The sequence below is a fragment of the Danio rerio genome, chromosome 4 (genome assembly GCF_052040795.2).
Source record: "Danio rerio strain M-AB ecotype USA chromosome 4, GRCz13ab, whole genome shotgun sequence".
NCBI classification, from domain to species: Eukaryota; Metazoa; Chordata; class Actinopteri; order Cypriniformes; family Danionidae; genus Danio; species Danio rerio.
Genome location: NC_141024.2, coordinates 81,144,160 through 81,164,073, shown reverse-complemented (window position 1 = coordinate 81,164,073; position 19,914 = coordinate 81,144,160). Strand labels below are relative to the sequence as shown.

At 36.5% G+C, this 19,914-nt stretch overlaps 2 protein-coding genes and 1 long non-coding RNA gene across 3 annotated transcripts in view; 1 reads left to right on the top strand and 2 right to left on the bottom strand.

Annotated features, from left to right (window-relative positions):
* The window catches only part of LOC103910701 (uncharacterized), a 177,088-nt gene that overhangs the window by 84,056 nt on the left and 73,118 nt on the right, over positions 1–19,914 (top strand).
* LOC137491090 (uncharacterized) lies at positions 139–8,238 on the bottom strand. Its single transcript, XM_087250170.1, has 2 exons — positions 8,086–8,238; positions 139–3,623 (listed from the first exon to the last, which is right to left on the bottom strand). Exons 1-2 carry the CDS (start codon positions 8,168–8,170, stop codon positions 2,428–2,430), a joined length of 1,281 nt encoding a protein of 426 aa, XP_087106296.1. The 5' UTR covers positions 8,171–8,238; the 3' UTR covers positions 139–2,427.
* LOC147845107 (uncharacterized) overlaps positions 13,907–19,914 on the bottom strand; it is a 133,132-nt gene continuing 127,124 nt past the window's right edge. Inside the window, exon 3 of the long non-coding RNA XR_015484476.1 lies at positions 13,907–15,525. This is a non-coding gene — a long non-coding RNA (uncharacterized LOC147845107). The remainder of the gene's footprint in view (positions 15,526–19,914) is intronic.

Genomic DNA, 19,914 nt, shown 5'->3' with positions numbered 1-19,914 from the left:
GGTTTAGTTTATAATGTGTGATTTTGAGCATAAAATTAACTGTTTTGCCAATTGTGTATTTTAGGTGTGTTGTTGCGTTAAGAGTTTAGCAAACTTGTTAAATGTATTGAAAAAAGTGTCATAGCCATTGTAAAAAAACTGTAATGTCTTTTATTTAGGCTGCTATGGTTAGTGTTAATCACACTATTAATACATATAGCATGGAAAGCCAAAAGAAAATTAAAGTGTCAGCCTGAAGAAATTATTTATGACATCATAACCATTCTTACCTGCTTGTTTTTTAATTCAGTATCATATTAGTTATGTGTGAGAAATAAATAATATACATAAATGAAACCACTGAAGCTCCAACAATTAATTACCTTATAAAAGGTTTAAAAAAAAAAAAAAAAAAAAAACATTTACAATGAGAATGTTTAATCTATGGCAAAATTCAAAAACACACAGACATCAACAATTAGTCTTTGAATCTCAATGATGGTGAAAAACAAAAAAATAAAAATCAAGTAAAAAAACACTCCACTGAAATATCACCTCCCAAAAACAACACAAAATAAAGGAAAAGAAAGAGATTGTAAGAACATAAAGCTGCATAATTTATTCATGCTGCAATGCATGCTGGGAGCTTTGTACTATGCTGGCACCCAGCATGCATTGCGGCATGAACTATGCAGCTTTTTTTTTTTTAGCAACCACGGTTGAGGTTCATATCCTGATTCTTGATGTCTGTGTGTCATAATGAGCAAGCTGGAGCTTGAATGTTTAGTGCATGACACTCTAATTATTAATTGCATCCTAATTGTTTGTTGAATTTTGTATGAAGAGCAGCAGACTGCCAGAAGTATTGTCCCATGCAGTTTTAATACAACTATATTTGCCAATTTTTATGAATCAATTTATTAAACACCTGAAATTATATCTAGAATAATTAAGTATTAACAATATAGTTTCTCTTGACCTTTCTTGCTAAAATTGTTTTGTTTTAGAAACACAGCTATAACAGTCAGAGAAACATTAGAATGTAAAAGTAAAGCTTCAAGAGCTCAAATAAGCAGCCTCTGATCTCTATGATGGTGAGGTCAAATGAAATATTTTTAATAAAAAAATATTCTTACAGAAATGAAGTCAAACTGTAATCAGTGAAGCTGCTTATGCTATTATTTAATGGAGTTGTTTAATCCTCTGTTTTAATTCAGTTGGTTTGGTGTGAGGCTGTGTCTGTAGTTTTATTTCTTCCTTCAATTTCTTATTCCTTCAGTGATTGTGCTTGATAACAGCAGGTGTTCAACAGCAGGTGTCTGAATTCACTTATTTGTGGTCATTCCCTCTGTCTAGTGGACTAAACTAATTGACTAATTTAAGGGCCAGGTGAATGAGGGTATATGGCGAGATTTCAGACACTCTGATTAGTTTCTCAAATATAAGGGTTTTCTAAAAAGGTAGATACATGTTACTTTTTGTGACAAGGAGGCAAATCAGCTTCTAACGCTGAGAGGGTTATTTTACCTTTATCTAACTCTAGAATTTTAACACTTTACTCTGAATTACCACAACACTAGAAATTTAACACCAATGAATTTGCTGTGTGCATTGAACTTTGAGCATTATACATTCAGAGATGCTGTTTATGTTCACACAGCTACATTACACATCAACTAAAGTTTAAAATATGAGATCATAGTGGACCACCCCTTTAAGTCTAAATTACACTTCAATCTGAATAAAAGACTATAAAATACTTAAAGGGACTTTGTCTGAATACTGTCTTGCAAAATTACTAGTAAAATGTTCTGCACTGACTGTCAGCATAAAAAAGTAACGTTAGATATTAGAAACGAGTTAGTTAAACTATTGTTTAAAAATGTGTTGTAAATAAATCATGTGTTCAAGACGGAAATCAGTTGAATATGACTTACATGAGCGTGACTAAAAACTACATTTGATCAATGTGTTACATCTGTTCTACATGTGTCATTAAGTTTGACATGTTTCCTACTTTTGTAAAGACAGTTGCTGTGTAAAAATCCTTGCTTGTAAAATTTGCTTTAGAATGCTTAGTTTAGGCAAATTGGATGAACGTGATCACGCATGTTGATCTGAAGAGTGTCGCTCTCGCTCACCGAAAACCACTGGTTCCAGGCTAAATGCGCTGTACTGCGTGCGTCTGTTCCCTAGCGACAATAACAATTGCTTGATATTGCTTGTCTGTATTCCTCAAAGTTGTTTAGAATTAAATGTTTAGTGATGCTGTGACACAATGCCTATATGTGCCTTTTTTCATGCACCCCTCACGTTCATGCCGCAGCACCGAAATTAAGCACCGAAATTCATATGCTGATTTAATACCGATACATACCGGTTACCAAGGTAGCGGTGCTAAAATGGCACCGGGTTTCGGTAACCAACCCTGATACACACTGATCATGTCTACAGTTTATCTCCAGTGTGAATCCTCTGATGTGCTTTCAGGGTTCCTGAGTGAGCAAACCTCTTACTGCAGTGTGAACACTTGTACAGTTTCTCTCCAGTGTGAATCCTCTCATGTGTTTTCAGGGTTCCTGAGTGAGTAAACCTCTTACTGCAGTGTGAACACTTGTACGTTTTTTCTCCAGTGTGAATCCTCTGGTGCCGTTTCAATTCTGCAGCTGTAATAAAAGTCTTCTCACACTCCAAGCACATATACTCTCTCACACCAGTGTGGATCTTCATGTGTTTTTTAAGGTATGATTGGCTAAAACTCTTCCCACAATGAGTGCATTTGAATGGTTTCTCTCTAGTGTGAATCATAAGGTGTTGATTAAGGTGTGATGAGTGGATGAAACTCTTCCCACACTGAGTGCATGTGAAAGGTTTCTCTCCAGTGTGGATCCTCATGTGTACATTAAGGCATGATGATTGGATGAAACTCTTCCCACACTCAGTGCAAGTGAATGGTTTTTCTCCGGTGTGGATCTTCATGTGTGTATAAAGCGATGATGATTTACTGAAACTGTTCCCACACTGAGTGCATGTGAATGGTTTCTCTCCAGTGTGGATCCTCATGTGTTGATTAAGGGATGATGATTGGCTGAAACTCTTCCTACACTCAGTGCAAGTGAATGGTTTTTCTCCAGTGTGGATCTTCATGTGTCTATAAAGCGACGATGATTTGCTAAAACTCTTCCCACACTGAGTGCATGTGAATGGTTTCTCTCCAGTGTGGATCATCATGTGTTCATTAAGGTGTGATGAGCAGTTAAAACTCTTCCCACACTGAGTGCATCTGAATGGTTTCTCTCCAGTGTGGATCCTGATGTGTTGATTAAGGTGTGATGAGCAGTTAAATCTCTTCCCACACTGAGTGCAAGTGAATGTTTTTTTACCGGTGTGGATCTTCTTGTGTCTATAAAGTGATGATTTGCTGAAACTCTTCCCATATTGATAGCATGTGAATGGTTTCTCTTCATTGTGAATCCTCATGTGAGTCTTTAGTTTGCTTTTGCTTGCCAAACTCTTTCCACACTGAGTGCAGGTTAAACAACTCTTGTCTCTCACTTTTAAAATACCATCAGTCACTAAATGAGTTTTGTCCTCAATTTTGACATGATGTTCCTCTTTAATCTCATCGTAGTCTTTAATTAGGTCTGAAATAAAAATAAGTTTACTTTTTAGTAAATCATTAAAACTCTCAGTGAAAAGGCACTTAAAAAAAAATTCTCATTAGAACAACTTTAATTTATCACACCAACTTCAAGTTCTCTAGCCACACCCAGACCTGATTACTACCACACATGTTCGCAATCAAGAAATCACCTAAATAGGACCTGTCTGACAAAGTGAAGTAGACCAAAAGAGCTTCAAAAGCTAGACATCATGCCAAAATCTAAAGACCTTTAAACACAAATGAGAAAGAAAATACTTATGTCACGAGTTAAAAAAAGAGTGAATGGCTTTTCCCACAGCTGGTGGAGGAGACGAGAGTACGGTTGGAGTTCACTGTAGTGCATACATTTGTTTTCACTGTAAAATCCTCACCGCGTGCGCAGATTTAGGAGACATTTATGCAGAACGCATCTTTGCACCTAAAAGCGCCAAACGCAGCACTCAGGAACAGATTAAAACAGTTGTTATGTGAACTTGAAGTAAAAAAAGTCTGCAATGCTTGCCCCGCCGTTGTGCTCTATTTATTGGCTCACTGCTCTACAACTGAATGCAAATGATTGGTTAATATCAGCTGTCAATCACTCAGTCAATGCCTTCTGCCTTCAGATGATGGGAGGTACAGCTGCGAATATGTGAGGCACTGAAGATGAGAGAATGAAAATAACAGACAATAATGGCGCATCTTATTAGTAATCATGTGCTGAATGTTAATCCACCATTTACACTTTTCCAAGAGTGGATAAAAGACTTCTAGTGGCTTTAAGTCCGCTGGTAACCGTATTTGGCACTGAATCTACACATTTAAGCGCGAGAGGTATTGTATAACCCTTCATTTAATCCTCACGATGCTGTCAGCCATGCAAGCAGCAGCTATATGTAACATTTAACACAGCTTATAAAAAGACTGTTATTGCTATTACGATGACATGCAAATAATAAGTTAAATATCAATATAAATGTGGGGCGGGGCGATGGATCATGATGCAGGCCCAGCATCGTGAAGTTTGTCGGCCATCGGCAATGGCATCTAGAAAATTAATACAATTGATCAGCTACACTCAACATCATCTTCTGAAGAGCTTCATAAGAAAATACTTATTCTGCAAGCGGAATGACTCCTTGAGGATCTCCACATAAGATCACGCCAGATTCATTATGAACATGGTGAACGAGCTGGCAGGTTATTGTGTTACCAACTGAAACAATCCTCAGCAGCTGGTGTTATAGTAGCAGTTAGTAAGGATGATGGCAGTATTATTACTGATAAACAGGGTATTAGTGATCAATTTAAAAAACTTTTATAAAACTCTTTACAACTCTGAGGTAAAGGAAATTGAACGCATTAAAAGCTTTTTTAATTATTAAGAATTACCATCCCTCTGTGATTTAGATCAGTTGACAAAAGAAGGAATTTTAACACCTTCTGAAATTGAAAATACAATAATAATAAAAAAAAAAAATCAGAAAAGCACCAGGCCCCGATGGCTTTCCGGCTGAGTTTTATAAGAAAGAAGTTTTGTGCCAAGTTAACACCCCTGTTGTGCAAGGTCTTCGCTAAAGCTCTTGTATCGGAATCACTCCCCCCTTCATGACATCGGCTGTTATAACAGTACTTCTTCAAAAGGGTAAGGATCCACTTAAATGTGAATCTTATCATCCGATCAGCTTACTCTGCTGTATAAAATCATGGCTAAAGTGCTGGCAATTAGAGTGCAGTCATGAGAAAGATAATTCACCCAGATCAAACTGGTTTTATTGTTAAAAGACAGTTATCTTATAACCTATGTGCTTATTTAATATTATTTATATTATATTATATATATATTATTTTAGTATATACCTAAAAATAATACTAATCCAAAGGACTTAATTTCTTTAGATGCCCATAAAGCATTTGAAAGAATAGAGTATATCTATTCATTTACAGTGCTTAAAAATTTGGTTTTGACCCTGGACCAAATGGCTTGTTTCCACTGACTGGTACAGTATGGTACAGTTTGGGTCGGTATGGGTCACCTTTATCAGGCTTGCGTTTCCACTACCAAGGGTACCCTTTTGGTGGGCGTGGTGTATGACAAAGTTTTAGTCGACGTCATTTTCACTCAAGAAAATGTCTACAGTAAAGCTGCACAGGTCGTTCACATATCATATGAAAAGCACTTCTCACAAAACAGGTGCTTTACACACATAAATACTTGAGTATAAATGTTTATTACTAACTTTTCTATGAACATTAGTTGATTATAACTGCAGATCAATGACGGTGCGAAAAAGCCTACTGTAACATCTGTAATTATATAAAGTTAATAAATAAATGAAGATATATGAACACATACAGACCCTTATAGTCTCCGATATGTTACCAACTACAAAAGAACTACACAAAGCAGACATTTCGTCCTTAATTAAGTTCAAAACAACACAAAGTATAGCCGCTCTAGGCAGAGGATGATCATGCCGCCCTCAACCCCAATGTGAAAATGAAAGTGACCGGTTATGAAAATGAAGTGAGGTGTCGCAGACCTCTTTTTCAGCACACTATGCGCGGATATAACTGAGGACGCGCGGGTGCTGAAGGAGGGAGGGAGGGAGGTGTCGCGGACACTGCGCTCTCTATTCTGCCGCCCTATGCGTGGATGTAACTGAGGACGTGCGGGTGTCGCGGACCTCAATTCTGCCGCCCTATGCACGGATATAACTGAGGACACGCGGGTGCTGATGGAGGTGTCGCTGACACCGCCCTCTCTATTCTGTCATCTGTATATCTGAGGACGAAGGTGGTGAGGGAGGTGTCGCAGATGCCACCCTCTCTATACTGCCGCCCTAGGCAGCCGCCTAGGTCGCCTCTATGGATACGCCGACCCTGAGTATAGCCTCCAGTCAGTGAAAACCTCTCATCTGTGTCTGTAATAATCAGCAGCACATGTAGCCTCTGTTATAGAGTCATTCCATCATTCCCAGTTCATATTAGTCTAAAAGGTGATAATAAAGATTAAGACAAGGCAGTCTGTTCACGTTTGCTGAAGAAATAACGTGCTCCTTGGCTTCGCCTTTTTTCCGCGCTCCACTCCCGCGTTTGTCCTTTTCTTTCTGATTGTGTCACAGAATGTGTCCTGCGTTTGTCAGCTTCTCACAGGACCGGGTTTCCAAAGCTTGTCAATAATCAAGTGCATGTTATTATTATCAGCTCAAGAAGTTTGTCATTTCAGATAGAGACGCGCGGCGAGCACAAGGAAGAAAGCGAAACCACTCAGGCTTCAGACTGGCTCATAAAAAACTATGCGGCACAGGGTAAATCCGCTCTTCTCCATGGCTTTGTGGCTGTTTATCAAGATGACGACAGGGTTTGTTTGAGCCCGGATCGACCATGGCTGCATATGTATTTATAATTCCGCTGTAATCTCTCGCTGTGTATTTTAAACATGGCGGGTCCTTTATTTAGATTCTGGCTTGTCGAATGACGTGTCTCTGTAAACCAATAGCGTTCAGCTGCGCGTCTAGCTCCGCCTTTTAGGGCCTACTCACACTATGCCATCCGTACCGTGCCCAGGCCCCTTTCCCGGATCGTTTGAGAAGTGTGAGTGCGCTGAATCGGGCTCAAGCACGGTTCACTTGGCCGGCCCTGGCCCGGTTGGAAGAGCTGGGCCTGAGCGCGGTTCACTTGGGCTTTGGCGCGGTACGCTTGTGTGTGAGTGCAAAACACGCCAAAGCCCAAAACTGAAAGCGAGACGTGACTTTTAAGGGAGTGTTTCATATGGATTTATTAATCATTCTACTGTTCAGTGAACGCAAGCTGCCGTATTTTATTAAAGACGAGAACTCCTCACAGCACGACAGCTGCGCGGCTTCAGCAGACCTCCTCATTCCTGCAGCACGAGAGCTTTATGATTGTTTATGAGCGCCAAAAGTGGCGGATCTGTTCGGCGAAATATCTGACTGCGTGTCACCACATCCCTAAGGACTGTTTGGCGAAATATTTGACTGCATGTCACTGCATAACAAACCACTGAAACGATATAACTAGAGAAATCTCCACTGTGCTGCTGAGAGAGCGCTTCTCACTGAACAGCGCAGCAGTGATGACGTAAGCGTGCCGAGGCCCGTTTGTGGTGTGAGTGCGGGCCGTCGGGGCAGACAGGATGGGGGACAAGCGTGCTTTGGCCCGGTTCGAGGCAACTTTACCTAGTGTGAGTACGGCCTTAGTGTTTGGGACCCTTTCAAAAGGGTGCCAAAAAAGTGGTACGGTACGTTTGGTTCGGTACGCCTTTTAACAGTGGAAACGGCCATAAAAGCGTACCAAACCGAACCACTTAGTGGAAACGGTCCATAAGAGCTTGATTAACATGGTAAACAATATAGAGACTTCTAAATGAATGAATGTGCGAATATAAAACCAACTTTACCTCTATATGACTGAGTTGGTGTTTGAGAATGAAAACCAACCTGTTTGTTCCTGCAGATCTTCCTGTTTGACTGTGAATGTTTCTTCAATCTTCACATCTTCACTCTCCTCTTTAATAAACGCCATCTTTATAACAGTGTGGAGATCAGTCGCTTCAGCAGGATTTTTTTCTCTGTGTTTGGACACTTTATCCTGTTTAAAATGAACAAAACAATAAAAATGTCCTGTTTAAATAAGTAAAAAAAATTAACAGAAATAAAATAACTTCTCTTCAACACTTGCTTCAACAGTAACAATAACGAAATCAGGTATGTCCAAGCATAGAGGTAAAGTTGGTTTTATATTCGCACAATCAGACTTTTCTCTTAATAATATAACTTCATGAAAGTATTATTTGCAAACTCTAAACAGTGAAATCATATTAGCAGCCAATGACTATCAAAGTACAACATTGTTCACAAACCAATAAAGAATTTTGTTTAGTAGTCATACTTGCATGCTAATTCAAATCGAATATTCAAAGTAACATGGCGAACAATAGAGACTTATAAATGAACGAATGTGTGAATATAAAACCAACTTTACCTCTATAGTCAGAGCTATAAAGAATGAGCTGATTAAAACTAGTACTCCGTTTCTCATACATACCCAGACAGCACACATACGTTGGGCCGACGTCGTGCCGATTTTCAAAATTCCATCGGTGCGATGTCGCTCAGGGAGCGTTTGCTAATTGGCAAAATGTCGCCGCGACGTCGGCAAATGATCGGAAACGCTGTCCGGCCGATGTTAGGACGACGCAACCGGAAATACCGGCCGCTCCGCGGAGGCGCTGTTCTCAGGCGTTTTGCTCATACTTATGGACCACTAGCTGCAGCAGCAGCTTATTTATAATAAACACGACACACCACTCTCAATAACAGTTGAAGATTTATTAATATTTTCACAAACATACAGATAGATTTACATACTTTTATCACACATAACCATGTTTTACCACGTTTAAAAAAAAAACCAACAAGTTGTACTATAACCATGGCTGAACTACTGTGCAATAAAGATTTTAAATACAAAGTTCATTGCAGCATTTACATTAAGACCATAGGAATATTTACAAGTACTTCAAAACATGTACACTAAGGGTGACTATAGTTTACTATAGTAAAAACACAAATAACTTGTGTAAGCACATGTTATAATGCTTATAATTTCTTAAATAGTGTTGAAGAAAATGCATGTTTCCAAGACTATAATTTTAAAATACAAGATAATACCAGTCATGTGTTCAGTATCCAAAAGACTTTCTTCAGGGAGTTACAATAATAAAAGAGTACACAAACACAAAATAAATACCAAGCAAACAATATTTACAGTAGTAAATAAAATCATACAAATAAAAATAATTGTCTGATAAAATCTTATTAAAGTCTGTAGTCAGACATTTTTTTTTATAAATGGCATTCAACAATTTGCAATCTCCTCTGAACTAATAACACATCAATAATATAAAATAACAATACTTTCTCAGAGATAACCAGTTTTTTTAAGCAAACTCTAATGCACGAAACAAAACAGATTTTGTCATTATATATATATATAAAATCTTTTAATTTCTGTTTAACGGAAATATTTTTTAACACATTTTTGATCACAATAGTTTTAATAACTCATTTCTAATAACTGAGTAAATAATATTTGACTAGATATTCTTCAAGACACTTCTATACAGCTTAAAGTGACATTTAAAGGCTTAACTAGGTTAATTAGCTTAACTAGGCTGGTTAGGGTAATTAGGCAAGTTATTGTATAACGATGGTTTGTTCTATAGACAGTCGAAAAAAATTGCTTAAAGGGGCTAATAATATTGACCTTAAAATGTTTTTTAAAAAATTCAAAACTGTTTTTATTCTAGCCGAAATAAAAGAAATAAGACTTTTCCCAGAAGAAAACATAACATTTTCTTGCTCTGACCTATATATATATATATATATATATATATATATATATATATATATATATATATATATATATATATATATATACACTGTTAAAAATTGTCCCGTTAAAAAACAGTAAAATACTGGCAGCTGCAGTTGCCAGCAATGTACTGTTATTTTACAGTATGTTGCTGTAAAAATACATGGACTACATTGATTTACACAATACTCAAGTGAACTCATTTTGCTCACTGAAAGCAACTGCCTCAACTTGGTCAACTGCGGAATGAGTTTATGAAGTAATGAGCTATATATGCTTAGAAGCATACTTATAATGATAACTTATTTTAGTTAATTAGAAAAGTTCGGTTTAACTCTAATGTCTTATTTTTCACAACAGCACACATACATGTAAATCTGGAATCACCAGAGAGATTCTGACTGCATCAGCAACTAAACAGCCGCTATCTTTAAATAGAGAAACATGCAGAATAACATCAGCAGTTCATTGTTCATCTTTAACTCATACACTGGCTCTACTCTCCTCCACAACGGTGACAGACAGAAGAAATTAGCTTCAGGTTTTACAGTAAAATACTGTTTTTTCCTTGATTTAACAGTAATCTACTGGCAGCTGTGGTTGCCAGCAATCTACTGTTTTTTTACAGTCTATTTCCGTAGTGTAAATTAATAGTATATTACTGTTAAAATACATTTTTACACTGTGTTTTTACCGCTCACACCTTTAACCCTTTAAACCCCAGAGCATATACTTCAGTTTTTATTGAAGTGTCCACACTACTGAGTGTTCAAGAAACATGTAGCAAAGCTGAAGTAAATTCATTAATTAACTGACTAATTAAATGATAATTGAGGATTAACAATAAACAAATGAAGAAATACTGAAGGGAAAAAACAAGAAAAGAACATACAAAACTTTAGTCACAGCTTTATAATGAAATAACCTGAAGAACAACAAATGATTAAATCATTTAAATGATCAGCGGATGATTAAACAACTCTGCAAACATCATCACCAGCTACACTTATTACTTAATACATGTATTTTTGTATAACATTTACTAAAGTTCTTCTTGAGAAAAAGTTAAAGTTTTACGTCACCATCATGGAGAACAGAGTTTGCTTTAGTTGGGCTCTTAGCCCTGTCATTTTTAACATTTATGTATCTTGGCTGCTGCAATTGTTAAGAACTTTGTTTAAAAAGCTCCTTTGTTGAGGCAAGCCAGCCAAAAACCTAAATAAGATCTGGTGATGTTCATGTTGCTATTAAATGGCAGAGTCTGTTCTCATTTAGTATAATAAAATTTACTGCTCCTATTCAATGTTAAATCTATTGTTTTACATTATATGTATATATATATATGGCAATGATTTCTGCAAGTTTTTAAGAATATCTTGGACAATAACACTGCTCTATGGTGTAAATCGCACTCAAAGAGACATCAATAATCAGCATATGAACCTCAATAATGGTGACAACTAACAAAATTAACAGTTTAACTCACAAACAGGCAACTGAAAGTCTAAACATAAACAACAGCAGAATCAAACACAAATAAAGAAAACCGTTAGACCATTATACAACATTTATTTATACCGCAATGCATGCTGGGATATTTGTACAGTGCCACTCCCAGCATGCATTGCAGCATGAAACATTTGAGATATTACCATTGTTGAGATACAAGGTCAGATTCATGAGGTCTGAGTGTGTATTTGTCATAACTGAACTGTTTTTGTATGTTATTTCTTAACTGTTAAGTAATTACAGAGGTATCTTTTCTGTTTCCACTTCTCATTAATTAAATTAATACTTGCAACTAAGCATAAAATCTATTAAATGTGGCCCTTTTTCCAGATTTATAACAAAACATTTATCAGAACTAATTTCAGACAAATAGATTTCTCTATTTATTGACTTCCCAACTTTAATGCTATAGTACAAACGTTTTGTAAACTCTGTATTCAAGCAGATGGAAAGTCTTCTTAAATGAGTTCAAGGGTGAAGATCCGAACTAAATCAGCCCCTCACTCCATTACGGTGACACAAAAAACACCTTAATTTCTGTTGGATCTCAATGAGAATAGTATGGAAGTCAAATCAGTCAGTAATAAGTGTGTGTCTGCTGTTGTTTGTGGAGTTGTTTAATGATCCTCTGCTGAGACTGAAGCTGTTTTATTTTATTTTATTTAATGTTGTAACTCAAGTCACTGTTTGTATTTCTTGTTTATTTTCTTCAGTAATTGTAATTATTAACAGCAGGTGTTCATCAGTGTCTGAATTCACTCATTAGTGTTCATTAAAACTGTCAGGTGAACTATATTAGTTAACTAGTGTATGAAATAGTGAACAAGGACACAAAGTGTGATTTCAAACACAGACTTCAAAACATCGAATCTGAACTCTGTTAGCTCACAGTTTTCTGCAGTTGGTTACTTTCTCGAAGACAAAAATGTTACCCAGAAAGCACTGTTTTTAACAGAATATTACTATTTTAGTGGAAAAACATTATTTTACCGTAGAATCTGACCGTTTTTTAACAGCAATTTTTTTACAGTGAAGCCTGTCAAGAGAAGCTAATGTTGGCATTACATATGTGGATCAGTGGTTTCATTCATTTTAAATAATGGCCAATCAAATATTAAAATAAAAAATGCAGTAATTCAATTAGTCAAGACAAGTACAGACCTAAGCATTACTGCCATATCAATGTAATGAGATCACACATAGTGAAGATAGGTGCAATTGAGAAGACTGTGCTGTTTTATATGACCAAAAAATATAATTGAAGTATGTAACAAACAGTCCATGAAGATCCTAATCATTGCAACTTTATTGTTGTTGTTTATTTATATTTTTAACTGCAACAACAGGTTGTTTAAAGTTTACAAAGGAAAAAAATAAGACAACAAACAGACAAAATCAACAAGAAATACATGCACAAGTGATCAGCCATAACAACAGCTCATTGTTAGTCTTTAAAAGATGAGCTTTTCATATGGCTTTGAAAATCAGCTTTCATTTTACATTCATTCATTCATTCGTTTTCTTGTCGGCTTAGTCCCTTTATTAATCTGGGGTCGCCACAGCAGAATGAACCACCAACTTATCCAGCAAGTTTTTACACAGCGGATGCCCTTCCAGCCGCAACCCATCTGTGGGAAAATGTCATTTTACAAATTGAAAAATTTTAATGAGGTCAATTCAGTGTAGAACCAGCTCGATGCTTTGTTTAAATTATGTCCTACAGCACACAGAAGTTGACTCTCAGCCTCAGTGATCTTAAAGGACTGTAAACCACCACCATACTCGACAAATAGCCAGGTACTACATTATTATAATTGACTTTATACAAAGTAGTATCAAAGACTACTTCATAAGCATAAACAGGAACATGGTTTGTTTATTCATTCATTTTCTTTTCGGCTAAGTCCCTAGTTTATTAATCTGGGGTCACCACAGCGAAATGAACCACCAACTTATTCAACACATTTTACGCAGCAGATGCCCTTTGTGGAAATATAAATTTTTATCATCTAATTTCAAATTAACAATAATCTACGTACAACTGAAAAGTTATATTCTCTGGTTTTTAATTATATAATTTCATTAACATCCCAGCTAGGAAGGACATTAACCTTTTGTCTTTCTGATAACAGGCTAAGCCAATGTAATGCAAATTGTCAGTTTCACAGCATGGGGTGTCTATTGTTTTCTCTTTTCGATCAAATGGTCAGGCGGTTTCTGTCTCCAGAACATGATGAGATTAGACCTGAGAAGCAGTTTACCCTGCCGACCACAACTCTTGATTTGCATACTTTGTTTAGCCATATCCCCTCCTCCTAAGAACACAATATAGCCATGAAATCTTTGTCTTAATTCAGACTAATTTCAGACTATTTGCAGACTTGTGTGAGACTTGTGAGAGACTTGTGAAAGAACTTGCAGACTGCGGACCTCTAGTAGGCTCTTGCAGACACATCTTAAAGACGCTGTATGACTGCAGATTAACCAACACGTCTCAATAAAGGAATTCTGCTTGTTTCGAGTCTCCTGGACTGGGTTCTCTCTCTTCTTTTCATCTCATTTATTTTTTTTACAACAACTTGGTGCCGTGAGCCGGATAGAAACTGAAATCATCAAATTCTCAACAATTTGCTACAAAAGACTGAAATCTACCTGAAATTCAACTTGAACCTTTAAGATCAAGGAAACTTCACTTCAGACGGAATCTTCAGCTCAATGGCAATTTGAAGTCACTCAGCGGACGTCACAAATTCTCAACTATTTGCTGACTGCAACCCTGATGAACATTGAAGCTACCTGAATACAAAGATCAGATCACTCCAGACTGAATCTTTTCAGCTCAACCTCGATTTGGTGAGTTTCACTCTATCAAAAGAACCATACAGACCAGTCTATACACATGGTTATTCTCTGCTCCATCAGAGAAAAGTTAACAAACAGCTGCAGGGTTTGTTTAACAAAAAGCTATCCTCTATTTCAATAGAGAAGTAACAGTTTATCCTCTGTTTAGACAGAGAAGTAAAGCCTTACGTGCTATTTTCTTTTAAAAAGTTATCCTCTCTTCAGAGAAGTTAAGCCTTATGCGCTATTTTCTTTTCTTTTATTTGTTTAACCTCTGTTCAACCAGAGAAGTTTAAGTTTAGCTATACAAGCTAATTTATGTTATCTCTTGTTCAGGCAGGAAGTTTTAGCAACATGTGCTAATATTGTTACCCTCTGTTTTGCCAGAGAAGAAATTACTACACTTTCATCTGAAAAGTTTTAGTATTTTTACTTTGTGATAATAAGCTCACAAAATGTTCAGACAGAATACAAGACTGATCACTACAACTGAAAAAGGTAGTTTAAAAACTCCTTTATTGTCAGATCAGGATTTCAAATCGCTGCTACAACAGCACATGGACTCAATAACAGAGTCAGTCAGACTAAATTTGACAAAGAAATTTAGCATTGACCCAGATGATGTTTGGACATTAGAAGAATGCAAGAAAGTGCTTGATGCATGCATTCGCAAAAACAATGTAAAAGGCATTATCTGCTGCTACAGAGAATTCAATTTATCTCGAGCTAAACAACAAGCTCAAGCTAAATCAGAATTTGAAAAACAGATCCAAGAGCTTCATGCTAAGATAACCTCATTAACAAAACAACTGAACCTCAAGAAATCAAAAACTGACATTGAGGAGGTTAGTCAGCCTGATAATAAACATCCTGACTTACAAATTGTCTCTGAAACAGACATTCCCATCCAGTCAGCAAATGATTTACCTATAGGTTCAGTGGAGGTTTGTGGTGCCAGAAGATCTAAGAGAACTGAGAGTTCACACAACAACACTCCTGTTGTTCAAATTCAAACAGTTTCCAGAACACTAGGACCTAGAGAAATAGACAGATTATCTCAAAGCTTACCATATGCACGCACAAATTTTTCAGAGTTTAGCAGAGCACTAATCAGCAAAATGCGTCTTTATGACATGTCATTAGCCGCATTTCCACTATCGGGCCAGTGCGAGCCAGGGCTTTAATCGGGCCAGGGCGGGCCAATAGCCCGGGAGGTTGAGAAATGAGGCCGAAATCATGTCGCGTTTCCACTGTCGGGCCAGTTGCTTGCAGCGCGTCACGCAAACACCGCCCCCAGAACGTCCCCCGAATCAAACGTCACACAACCCGCCCACTTCAGCGGGAACAAAAAACTCAAATTATAGCCACAAACACAACCTGTCATCACTACGAGTGCTGGAAGATGGAGAACACCGAAGCGATTGCTTTTTTACTGTTTGTGGTCTGTTGGTGTAAGGCCAGACAGCGATCCCTGGATAAGGACATTCGAGTTCGGCTGCATTTACATCGAACACAGATTTTGGCTGCAAGGCGCAAAAGAGCAGCCGAGCGACGAGAACGACGTATGCAACGACAACTGCAACGGCAACAGAGGATGAACATGGTAATATTTCCCGTGATTGTTTTTGTAGCATTTTGTTGTTTGTAAATACCATCATATATGCCGTGTTGTTGTTAATGCCATCGATTGTAAGGATGTAACCGGATGATAAGTATTTCATTCTTTGCTCTTAAAGTAGCACATATGCATAAAAACGTACTGAAAAGCTTTAAAAGTAACGTTTATCATTATTGTGGTATTCTGATTGTGATATTTTGATGTTGCATATTTCTTTTGAGTATTTGGGCTGTGTGTGTGTGTGTGTGTGTGTGTGTGTGTGTGTGTGTTTATAGTGGTTGATACATGGTATTATTTGTCGTGATTGTCATTTTTGTTATAAAATAGATTGTTAATATATCATAAAAATCTATTAATGTATTACATATGTATTATAGCATATAGAGTGGCAGGAGATTTCACATTGTATAAATAACATAGAGGTAAAGTTTGTTGGTTTTATATTCAAATATTCAGACTTTCTCCTTAATAATATAATTTCAGAGAATAATTATTGGCAAATTCTAAATAAGGAAATCATATTAGCAGCAAATGACTATCGAAATACAACATTGTTCACAGTCCATTATGATATATTCACAGTATATTATGGAAGTATTAATGTGATATAGAAGTCATACTTGCATGCCAAACTACAACTGAATTTTCAAATTAACATGTTAAACAATAGAGAGATTGCTAAATGAACAAATGTGCGAATATTAAACCCACTTTGGCTCTATTAAATAAGTGGTTTGTGTTGGTGTATAAACAGATTAGCTGATATGAATGTATTGTAATGTATATGTCTATCCATAGTAACTAATTGTTCTTTTTTTTTTTTGCTCTATTTTTCAGATGCTACATCACTACTACACCAACATACTGCGTACATCTGAAGTGTGGGCCTACAGTAGAACAAGTGACTGGTGGGAGAACACCGCTCAAAAGTACACAGATGACCAGTGGCTGGAGGACTTCAGAGTCTCTAGAGAAACATTCAGATACATTTGTTCAACGCTTAAGCCCTCACTACAGCGACTAGACACGTCATTCAGATTGTGCATTCCTCTGGCAAAACGTGTAGCCATTGCACTCTATAAACTCGCATCAACAACTGAGTATAGAACAGTAGCTAACCTGTTTGCTGTCAGTCGGACCTCTGTGTGTCGCTGTGTGCATGACTTTTGTAAGGCTGTGATTGCTGTGCTTCGACCCAAGCTCATAAACACCCCTGACCAAGCAAAAATGGCAGAGATTGCTGATTATTTTGAGGACAAATTTGGTATTCCACAATGTGTTGGTGCTATTGACGGTTCACACATTCCCATACTGAAACCTCCACAGTACCAGTCAGATTTTCACAATAGAAAAGGCTGGCATTCCATAATTTTACAAGCAGTTGTGGATGGTAAAGGCCTTTTTTGGGACCTTAATGTAGGACAGCCTGGTAGAAAACATGATGCCAGCGTCTTGAAAAAATCATGCCTTTGGACCTGGGCAACATCCACCACAGCTTTTCCCGGCAGAGTAAAGAACATATGCGGAACTGAAGTAGGCTATTTCATTCTTGGCGACTCTACATATCCACTGCAGAAATGGTTGTTAAAACCATATCCAGACACCGGCAGGCTCACAGAGGCTCAAGAACTTTACAACATGAGAACAAGTCGAGCCCGCTGTGTGGTTGAACATGCATTTGGGCGCTTGAAAGGCAGGTGGAAATGTCTTAGTAAAAGAAATGACTGCAATGTAAATGTTGTTGTTGATATGGTTGAGACATGCTGTACACTGCATAACTTGTGTGAATTACACATGGACAGGTTTGTGCCAGAATGGTCCTCTGATTGTGCTGATGCAGATGTTGAAAGACCAGATTATCTTGGTAATGACAGTTCAGATGCAAGAACTGCTCTGCAACAGTATTTCATGCAGCAACAATAATTGTAACATTGTTTTTTGTTAAGAAATAAAATACTAAAAACTACACATTAGAATTACCTTTGTGGTGCTTTTCACGATCAAATCTGTGACACAACTTGACATTTAGATTTATATAGTAACAGTATCATAAATTAAATGTATTGTATAGACAATTTATACATGTTAACTGGCTGAAAATATTTCGCTTTCATATCTACACAATAGTACACATACATTTTTATTTGATAAACCCGATACACCAACTAAACCTTTTCTCAGATTTATTTTTCTTCAAGTTGTAATTACTGTTTGTTGTTACATACCACAGAACTACACTTGATCCTGTTACTGGTTTGCAACAATGCAATTAAAATACGTGTGGAGGGGTAGCCATTAAAATAAATGGCTTGTGATTAAGTGCAATCATCTTTCATAATAGCTGCCTGACAGACTAAACCTTGACCTGAATAGAAGCTTTTTACATATAAGAAACCCATTATCAGGTATGACGGTTCATGCCAATGCCTACTTGATTGGCTAAATCATTTGACCTGAATAGGACCTGCTTTACATCTCAGAAGACACTTAGGCATACTTGTCTATTACAATAACAGTTTGATTCCCCAAAGCATTAGAGATGTTACAGACAACGATCATTACAACTGTGTACTAGCAAAACATTTCCCTTGGTACCCCTATGGCAAGCCGTTGTGACTTCTATTCATTATCAGGATATGTATTCTTGAATTTAACTATTTAATTCTTGATTTCAACAATCAACAGTCTTGCTATCGACAAATCAGTTATTGATATCAAACAAGCGAAATGTTGATATCAATATTACATTTCAAGTAGTTACAACACAAATACTTGATATCGGCTATGATGTCACCATTCACAAAAATACAAATGTTGATATCAAGAATTCAGACTTTTTTATATTCACAATTTACATTTCAAACTTGATATCAAGATTTTATATCCTCTTATCAATAAAAGACAAAACGGCTGTTCTGGCAAGCTGTTTATACTTTTTTATACTTTTTTTGCTTAACAGGAAGTTAATTCTTGAAAGCAGAAATTAAATTGTTTATATCAGTTGTCACATGTATACTAATGTTAATGTCTATTCTTGATATCAACAATTGAGTTGTTACTAGTAAAAGTATAAATTCCTGATATCAGGAACTTAATTTCACTGGTAGCAATGGTCACTCTTGACAACTGCAATAATATTTTACCATGTCACATTTGTTATTTCTGATATCTAGAATGTTTTTCTGATATCAACAATTAGGGAAGTAAATTTTTGATATCTAAAATCACTAGTGTCACAAGTAACAATTACATTCATGATGTCAGAAATTAACATTGTCACTAGTGGGAAAACAATTGTTGATATATAAAAAATGAACATTGTCACTAGTTGAAAAATGTTTTTTTTAATATCAACAATTTAATTCTTGGTATCAAGAATTACATTGTCATATCAACAATCAATTTATTGATAGTAAGAATTGCATCTTAACTATAAAGAAATAAATTGTTGATATCAACAATTAAATATAAATGGCAGTCTATGGTGACATTTATCTAGTTTATAAAAATGTAATTGCTGATATAATAAATGTAATTGCTGATATCAAAAATTAAATTATTGCTATCAACAATTTTCATTCTTGATATGAACAATAAAATTTTGGGTATCAATAACTGAATTGTTGATAGCAATAATTTAATTGTTGATATCAGGAATTCATATCCTGAGAATGAATAAAAGTCAAAACAGCTTACCATAGCACCCCAGCTATCCAGGATAAGAGAAATTGCGGAAGGTATATGTTTCATTTGTAATTTCTGTTGTTTTGGTGTCTGCCTGCACCAACATCTGACACCCATCCCGAACACATGTCCCCACAGTTGTCTCAACATTTGTATTTTGGTGGAGAGCAATGATAGAATGCACATCCAACAAATTTGGATCTAGAAATGTTATAATGTGTCTAGTTTTAAATAACATGTT

What these genes read in the sequence shown, in the direction of transcription:
- LOC137491090 (XM_087250170.1), bottom strand. Translation starts at nt 8,170, where the DNA reads ATGGCGTTTATTAAAGAGGAGAGTGAAGATGTGAAGATTGAAGAAACA. An exon ending in AGATCTGCAGGAACAAACAG is followed by an intron (nt 3,624 to 8,085) that starts GTTGGTTTTCAT and finishes TTTTTATTTCAG; the next exon opens with ACCTAATTAAAGACTACGAT.